The following is a 24,317-nucleotide window of genomic DNA, read 5'->3' as shown; positions in this document are numbered from 1 at the left end:
TTAGATACATGTATCTACTCCAAGGACTCTTTTGCAAGATACAGATTTATTGGTCAGGCACAAATTTTTAACAAGGCAGCCTCTCTCTCACAAATTAGGCTCTCAGCTTTGTGCCTAGTATGTGCAGTTTTAAGATTAGACTTTAGATCCTCCTCCCTTGATATGTTTAAATCCTTTCAGCATCACTAGTCCATATCATTTCCCTGTCCTAGAATTGCTCACTCATTGTTTAGGTCTTTGTAGAAAGCAGAACATAGACTGAAGGACTCATATATGATTTTATTTATTCTTCATTGTTATCACCAGTTAAAAAACACCTAACCTACTTTTTACCTAATTATCTGTAATTTGCATGACTCATAACTACTACATGGTATTATAGAATAGAACATGAGTGATTTTTGGGAAGGACTATATTTATATATGAAGCAGAGAATTGTATCTATTTTAACTGCTTTTTATACCTCCAATCAGTTTCTGGTGTTCAGAGAAACCTGTAACATGGCAAAGAAGAAGACAGAACCCTACAAAATGTCATGGAAATTATCATTAGGTCTTTTCTGCTTTGATTTTAGATCAGTTAGATCTGACATAAAAGGTGTTATGTTAATGTGATTCATTGAAACGGTCACTCTCCTAACTTTATGCTCCCTGGGATTGACCATATACACATCACAGGGCAAAGCAACCTCCAATCCCACCCACTAGAGATAGTGGAGGAGTAGGGAGAAGCAAGAACAGGACAAGTCTGTCCTGACAAGCATCTTTGTGAAACAACATCAAACCTTTACAGCATAAATGAAAAGGCAAACAGACCTTACTTCTCCCACTACCTCCGCTCTCCCCTTTCCCTTGCTGGTTACATATGTTTTTTTTCCTACTGAGACATGAATTACATCATCAGAACAAATTCCACTTGGATAAATAGACACAAAATGAGTGCCACAATATGACACAGAAATGTCTAATCTCCCTAGGAAACATGTATACACATCCATACATAAATAAAGAGAGAAAGAATTTAAATAAAAAATAATGATAAATCCCAAACCACTCAGAAAGCATAATATGAAATTCTAGTTAAGATGAAGTTAATGTGAATTTAGGCCCTGACTTTGCTGGAGTCGTTGGGGTTTCTACATTCAGTCTGGTTGAACATAGGTAAAAATAAAATTCTTTAATTGTTAAAACCTTGAAATATAGTATTTCTCCACTAGGAGGATGCACGGCAAAACTTTATATCAACACCACTTTATGGTATCCATGCGCCCATTTTCTGAAGACTTCCAAATCCAGAAACTATTAATTTTACTTATGATATTTTAATATGATCATTTTATCTGGGGAGAGAAGACTTGACTCCTTCTCATAAAAGGACTGTTCTCTTAAACCTGCATTTCTCACTTGCTGTTCCTACCAAACCAGTGTTCAGTATTGCACAGGCACACAATAAAGGAGGCATTGAGCAACCTGAATTAGCACAACCTTTTTTTTTTTTTTTTTGGCATTTTCTCAAAAACAGAACAAACTAGTGGGATTGAAAAGTTTTTTTTTATTAAGTTACTCATGCTTGTTCCTCAGACCTGCTCAATTCTGTGTTGTCTCGGTAAGTGCATGAGAGTTTGCCTTTGGCTTCCATGCAGTGCTGCCCAGATCTTGTGTAGTCCTAGAACTGTACAGATGGCATACTGGTATTTGAGTGACTATACATAGATTTCAGGGACTTTTCCAGCTAGGCACGGTATTTTCTCATAGTAAATGAACTTGGTCTAAGAGGAAAGAATAGGTATTTTGAAGTAACTCCTCTTGCCCTCAATTACGTTTCAGTGCTTGAAAATTCATCAACTAGCTGATTTTTATCACAAAGAATGTATCATTTGTCAGAGCTGGTGGGTACACAGAGGCAAACTTCCCTTTATCTGTACGCTGGTAACTATTCACACAACAAGCAATACAGAAAGCTTCCTAAGCCTGTATTACCAATAGGTAAGGTGTCTAGGAGAAAATTGGACTTCAGTTTCCAGCATCATTCAACTTTTTAGCCTTTCTGTGTAGACACCACTGAGCCACATCATTGACCTCAGACATCCAGATCAGAAGTGAAGGAGAAGGAGATAAAATTCTCACAGGTGGTATAAGGTAGGAAGAGAACAATTTATGTTCCTTAAACCTTTGGGGAAGTGAAATATACTCCACTAAGCAAGGCAGAGAAAGAAAAATGCCTCCAGTTTTTCCTATGTGAGGAACTGCAAAAGCACTGGCCTTATGTTCAACTAGATGCCAGCTCCAAAGCATCCAAAGACATGGCTGACCTCAGCAGAATGAAACAAGCCTCTTCATCTAAATTCAGCTCTTCTTTACAAGAACTTCCTCTACAAAACTATGCTCATCATGTGGACTCATCACACTCTGTACCCTTAGGAATATCTACTGTCTATGGAGTTGGTAGAATTTGCCCATCTTATCTTTTCAGTAACACCGAGAAGAGCTGTTGCCTAAAGCTCCTGCCTTTCCCTTTGGATGTGCTTTCCCCAGCTATGCCCTGGAGCCAGGCTTTTCTCAGCAGTGTCCAGTGACCAAAGCTCCCCTCACACGCAGGGAGTAGTTCCTAAACATTTTGGTATAAAATAAGTCACTGAAAATGCTGCATTTTCAGAATATGTTTCATTTCAAGCAATTAAAAAGGGGAAGAGGAGGGACACAGCTTCAGCTTACTGCTGTCCTGGTAGTTAAGTCAATTTACAATTTACGAAGTTCATTTACACTAGCAATTGAAGGTATCAGTCTTACTGAAAGTAAATGAAGGCTGTCAATTCTGAATAAATTACTCTTACATTAGGGCTTAAGGTAGTTAAGTCTGTTTTAAGTGTGAATCACACGAGAAAAAAAGCTGTTTTAACACCGAACGAGTTGCCCACAAAATAATTTCAAACAGTTTATTCGGAGCGGTAGCTCCCTCCACCCGAGTTTGCTGTGTCCGGGTACGGTGTCCCCACGCTTACTGCTTACTGCTCGCTGCCTCCAGCCTGCCGAGGGCCAGCCGCTCTCCTCCGGCGCTGCCCACAGCTCCCGGGACACCGCCCGCACCCGCGGGGCCGCCGGGCGGGGCTGGGGCCGAGCCCGCCTGGCCGAGGGGGCGCGGGGGCCGCTCCCAGGCGGCTCCGCCACCGCGCCGGGTTCCCTCGGCTTTTTCGCAGCACCTCCCTCGCCTGCCTCCGCCCCCCGTCCAGCGGCGGCCACAGCTGCCGGGGCCGCCTCCGCTGTGTCCAGCCCTGAGCGAGCGGGGCGGGACGAGACGGGACGGGACACACGGACGGCACAGACGGGACGGGACGGGTCAGGAGGGCGGCACGGACGGGACGGGACGGGCGGTCGCCCGGCGCCAGGTGAGCGGCTGCTCGGCTCGCGGGGCTCCCGAGGGCGAGGAGGGAGCGGCAGCCCGGCGGGCTGAGGGGATGGGAGTCACCCTGAGCCGGGCAGAGGTGAGCGGCTCCCGGGGCCGGGCGCCAGAGGTGCGCGGTTCCCCGGGGCTGCGCTTTGCCGCCGACCGTGCCCGGAGGGACGAGCGGGGTGAGGGCGGAGGGGTCCGGCGGGGGCGGCGGTGGCGGGCGGAGGGAGGGAGGAAGGGAGAGCAGGTCGGGGAACTCCGACCGTCGCAGCGCAGCCCCGCGGCTCCTGATTAGTCACGGATCCCTCTCCCAGAGTGGCACTTGCGGGTGTCGCCGGGCCGGGGGGTCAGTGGAGGGAGGGCAGGCGGGGTCCGAGCGCTGCGGGGCCGTTGTGACTCGCGCGGGGCCGGTGCGGGGCCGAGGCCGCGCTGAGGGGCTGCGAGAGCCCGCCCGGGGTCCGTGCTGAGGGCACCGCGCTGCTTACCAGGTACATTTCTCCGTGCTACCGGCGGGGAGGTTTCCATCATCTTTCCAGTCGTCTTTGAAGCACTCAATCAACGGCGAGAAAATTTCAGTAACGTGTTAAAACCGGCCTAAAAAGTAAATGATTTTAGCGGACGCCTCAGTAGGGTTTGAACGTGGTTTACGAAAGAATCAGGGCAGCGTCCCGTTGGAGACTGTTTTGCTCGGCTGGGTCGGGGTTTGCTCTCACACGCGTTGTCTGTGTGAACGGATGCAGTGAATATACTCAGCTTAAAAGTTTTTCCTGCTTCTTTCATATGTGTTCTGTGAGGAAACCTACATCACTGAAAGTAAGATGTCTTCAAATTCACCTTTTGCGCACAATAACTATTCTAAGAGGTTTATTTGTCTGGGGTTTTGTCACGTCCGCTGGCGAAGTGTATTGGAAGCATCCTTTCTCGACTGAGTTTATTTTTGCTTTGCAAGTGTATACGTTTTGTCTTTCATAGATAGTACTTATAATAGCACTGAACTCTTGCTTTTACGGTGTTATTGTCTTGCATTGATTTATGTGGAAATGTTGAAGAAATGTTAGTAAACTAGTTCAAGGTGTGCTTATGCAGCAAATTAAATGTATAACTGTACAAACCCACGCTGGGTTTGACTTGTATGAAATCACAGAATCAGTAAGGTTAGAAGGAACCACTGTGAGTCTGGTCCAGCCTCCCTGCCTAAATCAGTTATAGTAATGCTGAAGGTGTGATAGAATGAGCTTCAACATGAGCCAAAATAGAGTTTATAACCTCCGACATGTAGATCTAAGTTTATTCAATTCCAAAGCAAATTAATTGGGTCTTCAGCTCTGTCACGTGCTGAAAAAGTAAAGCTGGTGTTATGTGTCTCTACTCAGAACACATCTCTCCCTTTTGCTTGCGTAGGCTAGCAGTGATCATCGCTAGATGAGAGCTGCACAGGCTGTTATTCCTGCTCTTAAGATTGAAAGTTTAAGGTTATGTCTAAGCTGGAAAGTGTACTCCTCTAACTGCTTCCATGGGGGAAACAAGCAGGAGTTGTTCCTCTGCTGGGTGACCAGTGATGTGTTTGTTGAATTAAACTAAAGAACAGAAAACATGTCTTTGCTTATGAGGATCTCCAAATACTTGTCTTCACTGTGGAAGCAAACTTACAACTTAATGACGAAAGCAACCTCCGAAGCAGAATGCTTTGAAAGAGGGTGCAGGAAAGAAAGTGCATGCAAACAAACTTGCTTAGGTACGAATTGGAGCCACAAAACTTTCTACTCTACTCTGCAAGATAGTATTATGTTATTTCTGCTGTGGCAGACACCAAGTGAACCAATGTTATTGGTATCTCTAGTAATATTACTTTAGCAGCTTAAGATAATTCTGTAGATCAAATGGAGGTTGTGAGCATGTTTTTTTTTTTTCTTCAGTGCCTTCTGAATTTAATGCTAAACCTCATCAACAGAAATTGGCTCAAATTAGGGTCAGCTGGAGAGAGATAAAGGACTAAATTCCCATTCTCAAGTTAATTACTCAGTTTATATGGTTTTTGTGCTGTGAATGTTTTTAGTCAGGTGTTCCACTGGTAACTGCAGAGAGTTGGCAGATTGCAAAAGTTTTGAACTCTGTGAGAGAATAACTCTTGTTACATTTGGACAATTTTTAGCTCTTATTATGTAACATGATCAGTGGCCTTGGCAAACAGAGTATAGGTTTTAAACTGATCACTACACTTGAGTTTGGAATTTTATGTTTTCAGTGGAACACTAGATTAGATTATTTGAAGGCCAAAATAAGGGTAGCTCATACAATTAATCTTGTAGACTTCAGCATGAATAAGGTATTTGGCCTGAACTGTTAGCTTTCTGATAAATGGCAAGTTTAGTAGTGCTTTTGTATCTAGGTTCATTTAAAAGCTTTGCTCTTTTCCAGATGCATGGATTTAGAGAATATTCATTTGTTGGTAGGTGCTATTCAGCTTATGAACATGAAAGGAGTGGAGCACATCATTAAATACATTCTCAGGATTATGAGGGACTTATTCTTTCCAGTCATGAATTGCTGGAGTTGCAATTTAGAAAGGATCTATAATTGCTCCATGAAAAAATGGGCTTGTGTAACTATATGCTAATTAATAGGACTCAGTTATTTGCGAGTCTTGCATTCCTTTTGTGCCAAAATACCTTTGAAATTTATTGTTGTTCAGGATGGGAAAAGGATCCTTTGTAGCTGACATTAAATCAAAGGCCAAAAAAAAAATAGATCTCAAACTCCTCCCTGAATGATTTGTCTTCAGCTATGAGCAGAACATTTTGTATAGCACAGGTGAGTGTTACTTACATCAGCTTCAGGACAGTTTTGTTGCAGGTATTATGTAGGGGAACTGATACAAGATTTTAGAAGTGTATCTGGCAGTTCAAATCTCAAACTCAGCATTTTCTGGTTTTACCTATTTTTATTCTCTGCACTTTTGTCAATGGGCACTGGAGCCCAGAACTGTAATTATTGTTTGACACAACAGCTGCTTTTTAGTGAATACCTTATAGAAACAGTGTTTTTCTTCCCTTCTAGATCCTCTTCTGCTGGCTGCTGAAGTACAGTGTTCTTATGATCTCATAAAAACCCCATAGTTTGTAACAAGATTAACCCTTTTTTTTGTTTTAAAAGAAAACTGTGGAATGTCAGTTACACTAGATGGAACAGTATATGAAAAACAAATAGTTTATAAAGTTCCCCCAGTCTACTTAAAATACTTTTTCACTCCACAGAATTTAGAGAAAATTACTAGAATTTATCATATTTTTGTTTTCTGAAATTTGTATGAGTACCTCAAGTGATGCCTTAGGTACCAAAAAAGAACAACCACTCATGAATTAAGCACTGAGTGTGTTCTCACTTATAGTGATCCGTAAAGGAATTACTGAGGAGTTAAGATGTAGGAGATCCATCAGTAGGTTTACCAGAAGTTGTCAGAAATGGTAGAAATAGCAAGACAATGAGCAATGTGAGTATGCTCATTATGGAGATGTTATTGTGCACACACAGCAAAACTCAACATCTTTTTACTCATGCTTTTAGTGTTTTAAATCTTCTCATAGTAAGTCCCTTTCTTCAGAGAAAAAATTACTGTGTCCCTCTGCCTGGGTTTATTAGACATCTGGGCATGCCTGACTGTGAATGTTGCCAAATTCCATGTTTAGTTTCTGAGTTCCCAACCAGATTTGCATATCTTTGTTTCTGTTGCTCCAAATTAATTACAGACATGAGCTGATTGAATGAGTTTCTGATGGGCTTCGTGTTTTGAAGTGACTTTGTTTTATCATTACTTATTCATAGCATAGGCCAAGTATTCATATAACTTGAATTGAAAATTCTTTCCTTTTTTCATCCTTTTCTATGTTTCAGCAAGTCAGCATTGTGGTTAGTGTGGTTTATTTTTAAGAAGGCTAATCACTTTTTTTGTAGAGGTGGTGATGATGAAAAAAGTCATGTGGAGTGTAGTTGTACAGGGTAAATTTTTTGAGCTGATATATTTGTGGGGGCAACACACAGAAGTGGTTCTGGTTTAAATAAATTTTTCTGAAGTTGCTTTGAAGTCATCTACTCTTTGATGACTTTCAAGTGTTTGACAATGTTTGATATTGACTAACTTGTTTCATTTGTAGTAGTCTAATGTGGGCTCCAGTCAGAAATTTGACCTCCCTTCTTTCCCTAACTGATTATGGGGTTTGTCCTGGCAATGGTTCCATCTCCTGTCCCCCTACGTAGAGGAGTGCTAAAATAGGATCAGAATGCTGTTCTGGCATAACCCTGTTTACTAGAATGTCTTAATAGAGGTCCCTTGGATATTTACCCCACGTGAAGACTGAAGTGGCACAGTGACTGTATTTCCTTAGGCTGTGTAGGGCAGCAATGCCATATTCCAAAACAGAGTTGTAGCAGGATTTTGGAAGGTGCTTGCTTCAGTGCATCCATCTTTCCAAACTGATAAGTTGTATTTCTTTGGTACAAACTATTAGTTTTGGTCATTGGGCTGAAACAGTCTGAGAGTTTGCTTAAAAGAGAAAAAAACTAACCAGAAACCTCCTCAAAATACTGTGCTGCTTAGCTTCCAGAGAAATTTTAACAGCTCCAAGTGCTAGATCCAAGAGATCTGTTAAGTCCATAAAGTGAAGCCTAGGATGAAATCACAATATAATTTCTCTTTTAGGGTGTTGCTGTTCAAGCCAAGAGAGATGGAAAGGAGAGTGGGGATGAGTGAGCAGAAACCACTATTTACTTTTTATTTTCCCCCACTTACAATAAGATGAAACTTTCAGAACTCGTTTTTTGAAAAGTAGGAAAATTGAAAGCATGAGCTGGACAGTGTTCTTTTTGGCATGCCTGGCCCTCCCTTGATTCCTCACAGCCTGCTTACATTATTCACTGATTTGAATATTTGAGCTTTAGGAAAGTCTTTGTCCTTCCCTCTTTATCTCTGCAGCAAATTCAAGTCCTGTAACTGAATATAAAGGCTTTCCAAACCCTTTTGTCTGCTTTTTTTTTTTTTTTGCTTATACCTTTGTACACCCTTTCTCATGGCTTTACATGGCTCAAGGTGCATGTCTAGTGTTCCTTTAATCTTTTTTGATGCACCTGTAATGTGGTCTTTGTTGTACTTGCAGTCTTGTACGCTGCGGAACACATTTTGTGGTTTCCTCCTCCATTAAACCTATATACCTTTAAACCCTAGGTATTATTTATTAATGAAAATGTAAACATTCTGAAGTTGAAATAACCAGACTTGTGACAGACATAACTACTTTTATTACATCTCTGCTTCTCACGCATCATCAGTACCTTGCAAACTCTTTGAAGCGGAAACCTGCTGAGGTGTTGTCACTGAAGGGCTTTTTAGTTTGCTCTGGAAGATTTAATAGAGTGTGTGGGTTATACTGTGCTCTCGAGGGAATATATAGTGCAGACAAGGATTTCCTGGATAGTGTCAAACTTTTATAAGAGCTAGAGAGAGGCCTCTTGTTCATCTCCCAGGTGACAATTGCATATAAGGAGGTGAAACGTTTCCAATCTGGATGAGAGGGAACAAAAGCTTGCTTGTAATTGTCCCCTGTTTCATTTTTGCACTACATATGACACAAGTTGCTGTACAACAGAATTAAGTACAAAAAGTGCTTTGTTTTGGCACTGATGTCCGTGATGGAGAGCCATCCAATAGCATGTCACACCCCTGAATTCACTTACACAGGCCTTAGTGATTAATTTGCACTTTTACATGAATCTAACATGAGTTAGACTGAAGGCACATCTTGGCTTGCACAGCTTGGTATTTGCAAAATAAAATACATTAGAAAGTCTTTCTTAGGCCACAGTATCCTGCAACAGTTGAAAGGCTTAACAAAAGAATGGATTTCTCAGAGAGCTCTTCCTCCTGTTTGGTTTTATTAAGAAATGAACCAGAGAGCCATGAGTTTTGCAGGTGACTGATGTCTGTAACTAAGTGGCTTGTTGCTCTCTGTAAGCCAACTTATTAAAAAGTAAAATATTTAATATCTTTGAAAACAGTAAAGATTTGTGTCAGGAGGACATCTTTGGAAGGTCCTTGAACACATTACTGTTACAGTCTTAGAAAAAATTGATGTTCTACGTAAAGTGCCTGTTTTTACAGCCATGATTAACATGGAGAAAATTAATGAAAATCAAGATATTATCAGACAGTAATAACCTTATTACTGTCTTCTGGAAAAACACATAAAAAACCCCCCATGGAACAACATTTTAAAATCAGTGGTGCTACTTCTGCTGTTAAGTCAGTGAATACTGTGTGTGCCAAGATTCACAGTGACATAAGACTTTCCAACATAAGCGTCCTCCCTATTACATCTAAGTTACTTCAGCCAAAATTTAAAAATAACATAAGAACTTTACTGCATTTTGGTTCCAGTCTGGAAAATATAAAGAGTTGATGGAAGAAGTCTACAGTCTTACATTTTTGAAAGTAATTAAAGACATCAAAAAGTTTTCATATGTGGGCAGTATGATGTGTTTCTCTTACTCTTTTTAGCCTTCTGTCACCTGGTATAGATTTGAATAAGGCAGACTGTTACAAAAAAGCAGCCAGAAGTTTACCATTCATTATTACCCTCCTCTTCAGCATAACTTCTCTACATTTGGAAGTATTTTTATTAAAATCCAAAGTTTTAATAGGGGATAACTCCAGAAGACAGAGTGACCCCCAAAGACTATGGCTGAAATAAGTGTGACCTGAACAAAAAAGTTTAAAGTGCAGCAGTAGGCAGCATGATTAGGAGTAAATGAATGATTGCTTTGGGTCATGATTTCCAACATAAGTTTCTGTAACCAGCAGTTTACGCATTGGCAGTGACAACCTGCTCTGGCTAAAACTTGGCATAACAGTTGAAATGTTGAGGACTGCCAGTAAATAGATATTTTCAGCAGGAATTGTGAAATTTAGATGTATTTTTCAAAGAGTGACTTAACAAAATACACTACAGAACACAACAGCTGTGTTTATGTTTTGCACTTCCTTTGGCTTCAATCCTGTAGAAAATATATCTGATGTGATACAAGGCAAGCAGTTGCTGAAGGTAAGTCCTATATGTCTTCATATGTCACCTGTAGGTGCACGCTTGGAAAGCAGTAAAGTAAAATAGCATGGCATAAGCTAATTCATATTAATGATAAGAATACAGACTCCTTTTTAAACCATCTTCCTGTCTTTGTTTCCACTAAATTCTTTAATTTCCAGAGAACGGGATATTAATGCAGAACAACATCATATGTAACACAACATACAAAATAACCGTCTAATTTTTTTTCGTTTGTTTTAAGAAAAGTTTTGTCAATTCTAGTTTGACTTTCAGCTTAATAACATAGTGTGAAATGTTGTGAAACTTGGGTGCCAATGCTATAAGATTGTGAGTGGTCAAAATAGAGCACTCTTCATGGAGAACAAACAAGAGAGAGCAGATTTATACCTGAGCCTTTATTTTCTGAATTTCCACCTTTTCTGCCGCCCATAAAGAAATGTTTCATATTCTTGTCTACTTCAGACACTTAGCTCTTTGTAAAAAAGTTCCTTGTTGTAAGTGAGAAAGTAAAGACAGCCAGTTACGTCTTTACCTGTAGTCTGTGCATAAAATTCTTTCCCACATCTGGGTGGCTCAGTAACTGTTGTACTTGATTAGATTTGCTTGACTTACAAATGAAAATTTTTCATTCAACTGCAAAAACTATGCATATTCATACTGGAATCTCTGATTCATCTGTCATAAAGAACAATAAAAATGTTCATTTGAACAAATGAGCAAAATTAAAACCATGAAAAGAATCATTTATGCCTAATTATATAATGTTGACAACTATATATTTGCAGTGACATTACTGTTCAGGATCATTAAGAGTAAAGCTTTAGGATTCTAAAACAGAGAAGGACTTAATTTTAAGAGGAACTTAGTGGATATGGTGAAGTCATATTTTATATCTTGGTGTTTTTTCCTTTAAAAAAAAAATCTATCAAAGCACCTTTTTCTTTGGTAATGGCTAAACAGCATTGTTGCAAAAAGAAAGGAACACTAATTTTTCTTTCCCAACTCTTTTAATAGTATATTTTATCCAGACTTGGAACAATCTTGAGCTAGTGTAAATGCACAAAGTCTTGCAAAAGGCACTTGTGCTGTGGCCATGTCGGTATTTCACTTCATACAGTTACTCAGCTTCCTGCTATCTGGATTTGATTGCTTTCCCTGGGATATTAATCTTCATTCATAGCTTTGAATAGTTTCACAGTTCTTGATGTGACTGTGTTCAGTCAACAAGAAACTCGCATCTGTCCCCACTTGTCTTTGCTTGGGTCCATCTCATGAAGTGAGAACAAAAATAGTGGTCAAAAACCCCAGTTGAGATAAAACCCTAAATATTTATTACAGCCTTTCATTTAAACACTGGACAAATATTAGCAAAGCTCACTCTGGAAGGCCAGAGTTAGAGGAAGGTCCATTCAAACTCCTAAGGGCTACATAGTGCTCAGGCAGAGCTGGAGTCAGAACAAGGAATTGCTTGGCTCCTGTCCTCAAATTTAGACTTTTGTAATGCAACTGTTATTCCTGGTGGATAGGACACTAACTTTAATATTAGAGATCTACCAGACCAAATAGAAGGAATGCTTGATGGTTCAGGAATAAACCTTTGTCCTAGTCAGCTCATTTCACGTGTATCTATTTGCAGAACTGAGGCTTAAGGAGAAAACTAAATGCAGGAAATATAGAAGCATTCCAAATCTGTATCACAGGTGACACAAAGCAAGCAGTTTGCCTCAGTACTTACCGGCATCAGTGGCTAAACTTGTGGATGCCAGAGTATTTTTGAACTCCATCGTGTTCACATTTCAACTCTTGGTGTCTAGGTAGTAGAGACAAGGTATGTTGGAATTTTTGTTTGTTTTGGTGTCTAAATACATTACTCCAGGTAGCTGGTTTAGTGTACAAAGGAAGAGATTTCCCCATAAAATGGAAGAATAGATGTGCAGCTTGGTTTTGCTTGGAAGGGACCTAATTTGAGACTAGAATGAGAAGCGTGAGTAAGCAGAGAAAGGAAGCATGGCTTTTGGATGGGCATTTCTTTTAACCCTAGAAAATTACATTGTAGATGCACAATCCCCGAAGTTGATAGATGCATTTAAGCATGGAAGTCTTCATTTTCAGGTTGTTAGGAAAATTAATGTAATTCTACTACTTCATTTGCTGACCAAACAACTTTATTAATGCATGATTTTTAGGCATTCAGAGAAACAAGCTGAAGACAGATTTGAACATGTTTCCTGTGAATCTCTAGAAAGCTAGCCTGCCTTTGAAACTTCTTGCCTTTTTTACTTGTTTTTGTTTCATTTTGATCTGTTCCTGCATGGGATTGTGTGTATTAGCTATGACCATTGTTTTAGCATGAGATTTGTCTTCTGTCAGTTTTAGTATGCTTGATTTTTGTGGAAGCAGTATTGTCATCATCCAGATTGGTGTTTTTTAATGCAATCTGTATTACCTTTTTTTTTTTCTCTTTTTTTGCTGGAAATATTACCTACTATGTAATTATTTAAAACACTGGCAACGATGTTGCAGTGCTCTTAATTTTTGAGAAGCATTTGCTTTATGCTTTATATGCTGTGTTGTTACATGTGTATAATTTATTGCTTGTACATTTAATCATTTTCCCAAATATCAATCACCTAGCAACTTCACTGTTTCTCAGTTTATTCCTCTAGCACTTCTCTTGGAGAGTTCAGCCCATAATAACCATTTTGTATTGACAGATATTTGCATTTATGTGAATACTTGAAAAAAACCACCAAAAATATTTAAGCCGTAACCTTAACACAAATTTACAACGCCTGAAAGAGTTCACCATTTACAGTGCCTTAACCTATTGCAACCTAATACAGCACCTACAGAAGCAGAGTGCAGTTTGGGAGCAGGAGGATTGCGAACCAGTACACTCATACATGCACCAGACCTGTGATTGCAAAATTAAACTTCTGGTGTTGTGCAGAATGCTCTGTTCTACCATAAAGCTGATACGTTAAAGGTAGTCTATATGTAAAATCTATTGCTATGCATTTGTTTCAAAAATCAATTATAGAGGCACTTGCAACTATGTATCTCCAAACTTTTTTATTTAAGAATTAATGCCTGCTGAGAGCACCAGAATATTTACTTAAAGTTTCTTTCAGTATGCAAAATATTCAGATGTACCTTTTTTTGAAAAGATCTTTAAAAAACTGTGTCATTTCATAGAGCATTATCTCTCATAATAGGAGGCACATTCTTTTTCCAACACCATGTCCTGTTGCTCACATGAGACAACCATCACTAGGAAGAAATGAGCACAAACCAGGTTTTCATGGTGCTCTCCATGAACTTGCTGCCCACAGTGACTTGTACCATTTCTCTCTTTTTTTTTTCTCTTTTTTTTTTTTTTTTCAGTAGCTTCTTGCCTTGAGAATGAGATGAGAATTGGGAATCAAAGTCTTGCTTCTTCCTTAGGAGTTCACAGTGCTTCTGTTAGAATGTCACATGAGAGTCCCCTACATGTGGATAGGGGACTGAAGAGATGCTTTCTTACATTCTTGATGAGATTAACAAAGCTTTTGGATAAGCTCTCCATCCTTACTCTGCCAGGTTTTGGTTGGGTTTGTTTGTTTGGGGTTTTGTTTGGTTTGTTTGTGTGTGTATATCTTTTGGAAGTTTTGTTGGTTTGTTTTTCAAATGTTGAAAGTCTTACTTGTGCAAGGAATCATGCTCTGATGTATTTGTGAGTCCTTGGAGAGTTAAAGCTCGAGTTAGGGTTGTTTTGTTTTTGTTTTTCTTTTCAGCAAACAGCTCTTTCTTTCTTAGTGTCTTGGCAATGTACAGAGGATTTGTGCATTTCTGTGCAATATATGCCCAATAGTATAACGGGGTTGAAAAGATTTATACTCTTGTGTTGGAAACATAATTTTTCACAATGTCCACACACCTACACTTTTTCTAGTCATTGTGGTTTGTTTATTTATTTGTTTATTTTCTTTTAGAATGGTTGCCTGGGGAAAACAGCACTGCTGCGTTGGCAGAATACAGGGCATTTTCTTGAGATTCAGGATTTTTCAAGCAGTCCTTTTACTTCAGTTGTTCCTGGCTACAGCGGGCAAAGGTAAGAGAATTTTTTCCTCATTTGTCTAGTGTTGATATTCCAAATAAATCACATTCGTCTTGATGAATAGGACTTTTGAATGTATTCAGAACAGGCAAGTTTTTGCCCTCCTGAAATCAAGAGGAAAATCTGTCACTAACAAGAAATGAACCAGTTGGTGCTTTGCATTTTGGATGCTTTTATGTTTTCATAAAAGATCATTGGTAGTAACTTCTTTTGGGTTATGAATGAGGAGGCAACAAAAACACAATATGACATAACAAGACAAATTATTTTCTTGCTGTTTTTTTAAACTGCAAGTGTTCCTACTTTCAGAACACATTGTTAAATCTTTTAGGCTGTTCTTACAAAAACACCACAAAATTCTTTGAGCTTCACTCTATTTAGGATGTGTATGAGCATAGAGCATCTGCATTCTCTTGATCTGAATATGGCTAAGGAGAAAGTAGTAAGGTTCAAAATGTGTAACTTCATAGAGTTCTTGTACAAATTGGATAAGTTCTGTCATGGTTTTGTGTCAGGTAAGGTAGAATAAAGTGAGGTAAAGTAATTTGTGTTTTCTCATGGCTATTCTGAAAACTGATGGTTAGACTGTCACCCCTCTAGACCCCAACTGATAAGAATAACAGTGCTTGTCATTTATAAACTTTCTGTATATCGATAGTGTGTAATACATTTATCATATTAGCAATGTGCTTGAGTTATTAAAAAATTGGAAGTGTTTTTTTTTCCGTTTACTTAATGCTAGTTTCAGAAGCTGCTTCCTGTGTCATGGCATATTTTTACTCTAGAAGGTCAAAGCTTCTTTCAGTTTGAATTTACTGCTGTTTTTTTTTTTTTTAATTTAACTATGCCTGCTTAATGTACAAGCAATGAGATTTCATAGGTTTAGTGATGAGATAAATTTTGGTTCTAATTCTCCAAATATAATCATTTTCATAAAATGATTTTATTGAGAGAGAATCTGAGATACAGGTGATAAAACTGCTACTAAGATGTAGAGGTTTTAATGTCTTGTACTTAAAATATTAAAAAGGACAGAGCTGCTCAGCAGGTTGACATGTCATAGAAGAGTTCTGAGGAAGCAAGCAAAGAAGGATTTTGTTTTTCACCTCTGTATCAGTTGCAAATGTCAGAAATCCTTCAAGAAAAGCTAGACAGACACAAGGGCATATTTATGGTTTCATTGTATTTTATTGGGTTTTTTTTGTTTTAGGCTGTTAGTACTGTCAGCAGCATCTCTACTCAGTTTTGTCATCTGAAGTGCCAAAGTATGTGTGTTCTCCAAAAAATACGGAGAAGAACTGCTTGTGTTTTTTCTGATGCCTAGGACACTGAAAAACATGGCATAGTTTATCCCCAGATAAACAAATACAACTGTGAATGAAAAGGAGGGATGAAATTAATTTTGAGGAAACAGTTCTTAGCTTCAGATTTCCAAATGTTCAGCAGAATCAAGTGACCCACATGTAGAAAGTTTAGAGTTTTAAACTTTTTATAAAGAACATTTATGAGCTCTAGATGGAATATATTAGTATACAAGATTCTTTTGACGTCATTTTAATGGACTGTGGCAAGCCAAATGTGTTACAGGTGGCAAACACTTGCAAGGAAGTTAATGACTGTTGTTACTGGTTAAAAGCCAGATTGTGCAGACACATAAACTTGTGACTGGTTTTTATTTCAATAGAATACTTGACTGTATTAATACTCAACTATACTGACACAGTGGTTAATAGTAATGCAAGTAATATAAGGAAATATAAGGAAAATAACACTGGTACTAATGTACTGAGAGGATCTGTTCCTGTATGTGTAATTCTTACTACCTATGGCTGGCTATCTCTTGTAAAGACATCAGTTATCACCATCTAGAAATGTTTCAAACAAAAAAGGTTTGAAAAAAAGATACTGCCTTTTTGTTTGTTTTCATTTTCAGAAAGTTTATTTTAAACCTTTTGGAAGTATGCACATGTGTTTCAGGATTTCTTTTAGGTCTTAAGAGAACATACTTATTAAGTGGATGCTTTTATTTCAGTAAGGTTAAAAACCCCAACTCTTGCATCTGTTAAATATAGGAAGAATTAAAAATTTGCATTTCTGAAAGGGCTGATGTGCCCAAATACAGCAAATGACATTGAAAAGCCATCCCATGATTACTATTGCATGGAGTTTCCTTCACTCCAAATTGTAATTTTTTTTTTTCCCCCACTAATTTTTCTTACTCTGGAGATGTTTGGAGCATTCTTCCTACTATGCTACTTTTTTTGTGCTGTGGTGATAAGGGTGTGTTCATAGGTACTTTTCTGAGTGTATTGTATTGTCTGGACCCAAGGAAACTAATTATAAGTCAGGAATGCCACAATCAGAGCACAACCAGTTCCAGCTCCTCGGTTCCATGGTCAAGGGTGGGCCACAACCCACAAGTACCATTACTAGAGAAAATAAGTGATGATTAACAGAACTTACAAAGGCTTTAATGTAAAGTCGTCTCCTACTTACATGGCATCCACCCACATATCAAAGAGACTTAACCAAGATAATACTGATAATAAATTTCTAACATAATGCTGTACTCCACTTGGAACAGCAAAGTGCATTTGCTGACTATGGTTTTGATTTCTTCTGTGCTTTTTCCGCATTCTTTGGGTAGATAAAGCATATGAAATTTTCCAAGCCTTTCTTATAACAATTCAGATAGTGTTCATATCTGTTCTCCTAATTTTGGCACCCCTTTCTGGCACTTTTTTTTAATAACTGTTTAGGGCAAAGTGGGCCGGCCTTTGCAGATTCCAGAAGGTTAGACCTCTCTATGTAAATGCTTTTGTTAGTTTAAAGTCATTCTTCAGTCCCTGTGTACTGCTCAACAGTGGTCTTTGAATTATGTAGAGTAGACCAGAAGAATCATCATCAGATTGTTGTCATTTTGCATGATTTCTGTTGGCTACCTGTCTTATGACTGTTTTCATCTGCAAATTTGTACCCATTCTGCCTCCCTTGACAACTCTGAAGTGTCAGTTCCCCTGAATAATGTAATAGGATTTAGCAACCCTTTAATTAACTATTGGCACATCAACACTGATTTAATCCTTAACATGAAATCAAGCCTCTCTCACAGTTTTCTCACTTCCAAAGTAAAGTCTGATGATGGTATTTCAAGTGTTGGTTAATATTTTTGCTCAGAAATAGTTTTCCAGTCTGTCAGTTTGGATACTTAACAGTGACTTCAGGTTTTGAAGCTGTGTCAGGAAACTTCCTTAAGCAGTCACTTTGACCATATCTGCATGCTCAAGAGTGCTTACAGGAATTTTGGAAGCTATGTGAGTCATGCAAGTATATTTCTGACATATACTCTGAGGAACAGCAGCTGCATCAAATTTTTCAAAACCTTCAGCAGAATTCCCACTTAATAATGAAAGACTTGAGCAACTATTTTTATTTGGAGAGACTGTGTCACAAGTGTTGGCATGTAACTAGCTAGCAGTTTCCTTTATAAAATCAGATTCCTCGTGATCTGTCCACGCTGCAAGGTGGCAGATCTATTTTAATTGTAGTAATCCTTTTACAAAAAATGGAAGGTACATTTGAGCCTGTATCTAAAAATCTTGTCTTATGTGACAATTTCCCCTCCCATCCACTCTTCATCATCCCAGCTTTTAAGCTGTTTTAAAAATTGGTTTTCCATGCTTTTTCCATGCTTTTGCTTTTAGACTCTGACAAGTGGCCAGACTGAATGAGTGAATTCAGCTGTAGGGTTGGGCAGAGGGGAAATAATTCTGCTGATTGCTGTTGGGTCAAGTATGTTTTTCTTTTCCATTGCCACTTAGAGCCAATCTAAGTATTATCTCACCATTCAAAATCCAATGTCTGCTGGTTAGGATTTTCACCCGATTCAGTCTGTACTCAGAGAGTTTTTTGTTTGGTCTGTAGCCTTGCATGGCACTTACAAGATGTATGTTGAACTTCAGGAATGATTGGGGGATGGGAAAGGTTTTTGCTAATTAGTGTCTCAAAGCTCTAGTATGCAACAAGAATTTAGATCGATGACTTTACATGTAGCTGGATTGTTATATTTTGTGTTTACAATGTTTTCTGGTAGATTTTATGTATCAAGCTGCACTTGAAAGTTAGGAACTTTCTCCTTGTTTTCATTTTTTGCTGTCGAAAAAGAAACTTGAGAGCCCTGAGGTCAAGAGACAGAAAAGTTGTCAGAATTGGCCTGATGAAAGATGATGCTCTGGTTACTTGAGATTACAGAAGACCTGGCTGTGATCTTGACAGCTAACTAGGACTGTAACTTACCCTGGAAAAAAAACCCTGCTCCAAATTGCCTGGAAGTTTGTCTTCTTACAGGGGAGCTGGTGGAAAAGCTTTTTTCCCCTATGTTGACCAATTTTTTTTCTGCTTTCCAACCCTGACCAGTCATGATTAATCCCAAACCTCCTCTGGAGCATTCATAAAAGGTCTGCTTATATTGATAAATAATGGCCTCCTTAAAGGTGTCAGTAGCGTGTTCTCTTGCACTGGCTGAGCATTTACCAGACTGATCATTTTCTGTAGTTCCACTTCACCTTCCAAAGGACCATTTTCTTACTTTGTTGTTGATGTGTGCACCCTAAAAGCAAGCAATCATGATAATGATTATGTGATTGGAATGTGTATATTTCCACAAAATGGGAGTCAGCTCCAAAGAGCTTACATCTACAGCCACAAAAGTCTGTCCTTTCCTGTACTGGGACAGTGGAGGAAATGAGGCACCTACAAGCACTGAACAGTGTTTGAGGCATTATCTGGAACTACTTGTTTTACCATTGACAGAGCCTAGAACATTGTTTTTTACCAGTAAATTTACTACTGACACCTCAAATTCTATTTATTATCCAAGTTGAACTCCAGGTTGCCACTGTCTTAAGGACACATGTATTTGAGATTCACAGACCAGATATCTCTGCAACCAAGTTCTCTGATAGAGAGCAGGGAATGGGGGCTGAATTTCAAATAAACCAGTGGCTCCAAAACAAGTTTTCTAAAAGTTACCTAAACTCATTCTCTCTAGAATATGGCTGGTTTTCACCTATTTTGCTGTAACTGCAAAGTATTCAGGTGAGGATTTAAGAATCTCAAGGTGGGGGAAGAAATCATATAATTATTGAATGGTTTGGGTTAGAAGGGACCATAAAGATCATTTCATTCCAACCACTCTGCCATGGGCAGGGACACTTTCCACTAGACCAGATTGCTCAGAGCCCCATCCAACCTGAGCTTGAACACTTCCAGGGATGGGGCAGCCACAACTTCTCTTGCCCCAGAGCTGGATGCAGCACTTCAGGTGGGGTATCTCAAGGGCAGAGCAGAGGGGCAAAACCCCTCCCTTGACCTGCTGGCCACACCGCTTTTGGTGCAGCCCAGGATATGAGTGGCTTTCTGGGCTGCAAATGCACATTGCTGGGTCATGTTGAGCTTTTCATCAGCCAACACTCCCAGGTGCTTCTTCTCAGGGTTTGTCTCAATTCATTCTCTGCCCAGTCTGTATTTGTGCTTGGGATTGCCCTGAATCAGGTACAGAACCTTGTACTTGGCTTTTTGAACTTCATGATGTTTGCACAGGCCCATCTTAAAGCCTGTTAAGGTCCCTCTGGATGGCATCCCTTCCCTGCGGTGTGTCGACCACACCACACAGCTGGGTGTTGTTGGCAAACTTGGTGAGGGTGCACTTGATCCCACTGCCCTTGTCAGATGTTAAACAGTTCTGGTCCCAGTACCACCCTGAGGAACACCCCCAGTCCCTGGTCTCTCCATGGACATTGAGCTGTTGACCACAATGTTTTGAGTGCAACTTGCCAGCCAATTCTTTGTTCACTGAGTGGTCCATCCATCAAATCCGTGTTCTTCCAGTTTAAAGACAAGAATGTCATGTGGCATGGTGTCAAATGCTTTGTGAAAGTCCAGGTAGATGACATCAGTTGCTCTTCCCTTATCCACTAATTCTTTAACCCTGTCCTAGAAGGGCACCAAATTTTTCAGGCACGATTTGCCCTTAGTGAAGCCATGTCCCTGATCACCTCCTTCTTTTCCATGTGCCTTAGCATAGTTTCCAGGAGGATCAGCTCCATGATCTTGCAGGCCACAGAGGTGAGACTTACTGGCCTGTAGTTCCCTGGGTCTTTTGCTTTCCCTTTTTAAAAAATGGCATGGAGAAATATGATCTTGTTCAGAGGAGGATGCAAGACTGAGAAATAAGAAGGCAGTGAGGGCTATAGTGCTGCCTTCTAGCTCTGTTTCTGTATTTTATCCAGCATCTGTTAAATGCAAAATATCTGTGCAGTCCTGGGTATAGGACACACAACCTGTGATTTTCTTTTTGCCTCCCACTTGTCATTTCTTAGATTCTTAGAGAATCTTAGAAATTCCTTAGATTGCTACGTTTTAGTTGATCATGGATCGGTTTACACGGCAGAAGGCCTTCTGACGACAGATGGGGTACACCTATCTCAAAGTGGGAAAAGGATCTTTGCATTGGAATTAGCAGTGCTCATTGGAACAGCTTTAAACTAGATTTGAAGACAGAAAAGGCTAAAAACCAGGATCACTAGAGAAGTCTCGGGGCAGCACATCAGTATCTGAGGGATTGTGTGCTAGCAGCATCCTTTGGTCTGCCATCTCAGTGGAATCAGGGGATGGAGATCCCCACAGCATTATTATGTGTTAAAAAGCATGGAAGTGCCTGGGAATGATCATGGAGGAACCAGGGCTCCTCCCTCCAGAGAGGTGTAAGGATCAGTAGCACAACTAAAGTGCATCCACACCAACACATGCAGTGTGGGCAACAAACAGGAGCTGGAAGCCATTGTGCAGCAGGAAGATGATGCCACAGCTGCCATCACAGAAATATGGTGGTATGACTCACACCCAAAGTGCTGCAATGGATGAATATAAACCCTTCAGGAGGGACGGGCAAGGAGAGGCAGTGGGGTAGCTGTGTTGCATTAGGAGTGTTTTGATTGTTTGGAGCTTAATGATGGTGACAACAGGCTTGAGTGTTTATGGGTAAGAGTCAAGGGGAAGGCCAACAAGGCCTTCGCAGACCTCCCAAGGTGGGAGTCTGTTATAGACCGCCCAACCAGGCTGAAGAGGCAAATGAAATATTCTGTAAGTACCTAGGAGAAGTCTCACGATCGCTGGCCCTTGTTCTCATGGGGGACTTCACCTCACCAGATGTCTGTTGGAAACACAGCAGAGAGGAAAGAGTTGAGGAAACAGTCCAGGAGGTTACCAGAGCACTTGGAAGGTGACCTGACACAGTTGGTGAGGGAGCCAACTAGGGAAGGTGCCCTGCTGGACCTGTTGTTTGTGAACAGAGAAGGGCTGGTGCATGGTGTGATGGTTGGAGAATGTCTTGGGCAAAGTGATCTCAAAATTATAAGAGTTTTTGATTTTTGGAGAAGTCGGCAGAACTGCCACCTTGGAGTTCTGGAGTGCAGACTTTGGCCTATTGAGAGGACTGATTGACAGAGTCCCTTGGGAGACCAGTCCTGAAGAGCAAAGGAGCTCAGGAAGGCTGGACATTCTTCTTCAAGAAGGAAATCTTAATGGGACAAGAGCAGGTTAAAAGATGGGCCAGAGGGGAAGGCAACTGGCCTGGCTCAACAGAGACCTTTGGCTGGAACTCAGGAAAAAAAGAAGAGTTTATGACCTTTGGAAAATGGGGCAGGAAACTCAGGAGGACTACAGGGATGTCATGAGGTTATGCAGAGAGAAAAGCAGAAGGGCTGAAACTCAGCTAGAACTTAATCTGGCCACTACTGTAAAAGACAATAAAAAATGTTTCTATAAATACATTAGCAACCAAAGGGCTAAGGAGAATCTCCAGAATCTTTCTTGGATGAAGGGAGAAACATAATGACACAGTTTGAGGAAAGGACTGATGCCTTCATGCCTTCTTTGCCTCAGATGTTATTAGAAAGACCAGTTGCCCTCTGGATACCCAGTCCCCTGAGCTAGAAGAGAGGGATGGGGAGCAGAATGAAGCCCAGGCAGTGCTACATACAAGCTTGGGGAAGAGTGTCTGGAAGACTGCCCAACAGAAAGGGACCTTGGGGTGTTGATCAACAGCTGTCTGGAGTGAGCCAGCAGTATGGCCAGGTGGTCAAGAAGGCCAATGGCATCTTGGCCTGTATCAGCAGTAGTGTGACCAGCAGGAACAGGGCAGTGATTGTCCCCCTTTACTCAGAACTGGTGAGACCACACCTCAAATCTTGTGTTCAGTTTTGGGCCCCTCATGGTAAGAAAGACACTGAGTTGCTGGAGTGTGTCCAGAGAGGGGCAACGGAGCTGGTGAAGGGTCTGGAGCACAAGTCTTATGAGGAACATCTGAAGGAGCTGGGGTTGTTGCACCTGGAGGAGGCTGAGAGGAGACCTAATTGCTTATAGCCAGAAAGGAGGTTGCAGCGAGATAGGGGTTGTCTCTTCTCCCGGGTTGCAAATGATAGGACAAGAGCAAATGGCCTCAAGTTGTGCCAGGGAAGGTTCAGGTTGGATATTAGGAAAAATTTCTTCATGGAAAGGGTTGTCAAGCATTGCACCAGGCTGTGCAGGGAAGCTGTTGAGTTACCATCCCTGAAGGTGTTCAAAAGACATGTAGATGTGGCATTGAGGGATATGGTTTAGTGGTGGACTTGGCAGTGCTGGATTAGCAGTTGGACTTGATGATCTTAGAGGTCTTCTCCAACCTAAACAATTCTGTGGTTCTACATGGTCATCCTTGGTCTTGTGCATGAGTTTTACTTCAAAGCTTTCATGAGCAGCTAGGATTTATTGACTGCCTCCAAAACTGTCACTTCCCTATCACCGAAAAAAGAAAAAAAAAACAACAACAAAACCACCAAAACCACCACCACCACAAACCAAACCAAAAAAACCAAACCAAACAAAAAAAAACCCACCAAAAGGGTAGATTATAAGGTTATTTCTTAATGCATTGTTTTAAAAACTCCTACATAAATGCCTAGGAACAGTACTATATGGAAGAATAACATCGGTATAAAAGATACTTTTAAAATCAAAATAATTTTACAAATCACCTTTTCTTTATTTAGATCAGGAGGATTTCCTGGGGCGATATAAAGCTGTCTTTAAGACTGCATGTGAAGATCCTTGGATTATGTCATCAAGAATTTCTCTGCATCCCTTGAAAGAATTCCTTGTCTGTGTGGACCTCAAACTGTATTCATCACAAAATCCATGGATAGCATATGTATACACTCAAGAAGCACCTCACACCAATGTCTCTACAAATAAGTATGATCTTGGACTTGCGGGAGATCGTGGCAAACTGAGCATATGGTTATTTGGAAATCAAATAAATAAAACAGCAAGACTTCATGAAAACACTTGGAACCAAATATGTATCCAGTGGAAAAGTGACAATGAGGAGATGAAGGTATTCATAAATGGAAAAAAAAAATTTTACAAAAAACTAAGGGGGAAAGTTAATTTGCCCGGAAAAGGCCAGTTCTTACTTGGCTGTTCAAAGCTGCGAGGTGCAGCTGCATCACCTCACCAGGGTATGAGTGGGGAACTGTACATGTTCAGAATGTGGGACAAGGCAAATATAACCCAATCTGAGGACTGCCAGGATAGTGGTGTTATAGGCTGGAGAAAGGAGGATTGGACCTATACCACGGCAGTAGAAGAGGATAACTCTTTGCCATGTGGTAAGTACCATTGCATTGCTTTTGAAATAGTG

At 40.2% G+C, this 24,317-nt stretch overlaps 1 protein-coding gene across 8 annotated transcripts in view; it reads left to right on the top strand.

Moving 5' to 3' along the window:
* Positions 1-3,349: 3,349 nt before the first annotated feature.
* The window catches only part of ADGRG2 (adhesion G protein-coupled receptor G2), a 65,451-nt gene continuing 44,483 nt past the window's right edge, over positions 3,350-24,317 (top strand). For 3 of the 8 annotated variants that reach the window (XM_027903606.1, XM_027903600.1, XM_027903607.1), the window contains exons 1-3: positions 3,393-3,482; positions 14,454-14,572; positions 23,668-24,285. In XM_027903606.1, the coding sequence (XP_027759407.1) occupies positions 14,455-14,572; positions 23,668-24,285 (736 nt within the window). In that variant the 5' untranslated portion in view covers positions 3,393-3,482; position 14,454. The other 5 variants (XM_027903602.1, XM_027903604.1, XM_027903601.1 and 2 more) reach the window with 5 other exon arrangements.

The sequence above is a fragment of the Empidonax traillii genome, unplaced genomic scaffold, assembly GCF_003031625.1.
Source record: "Empidonax traillii isolate 1590-97213 ecotype Southwest subspecies unplaced genomic scaffold, ASM303162v1 scaffold985:size400688, whole genome shotgun sequence".
NCBI classification, from domain to species: Eukaryota; Metazoa; Chordata; class Aves; order Passeriformes; family Tyrannidae; genus Empidonax; species Empidonax traillii.
This window is presented reverse-complemented; position numbering and strand designations above follow the sequence as displayed.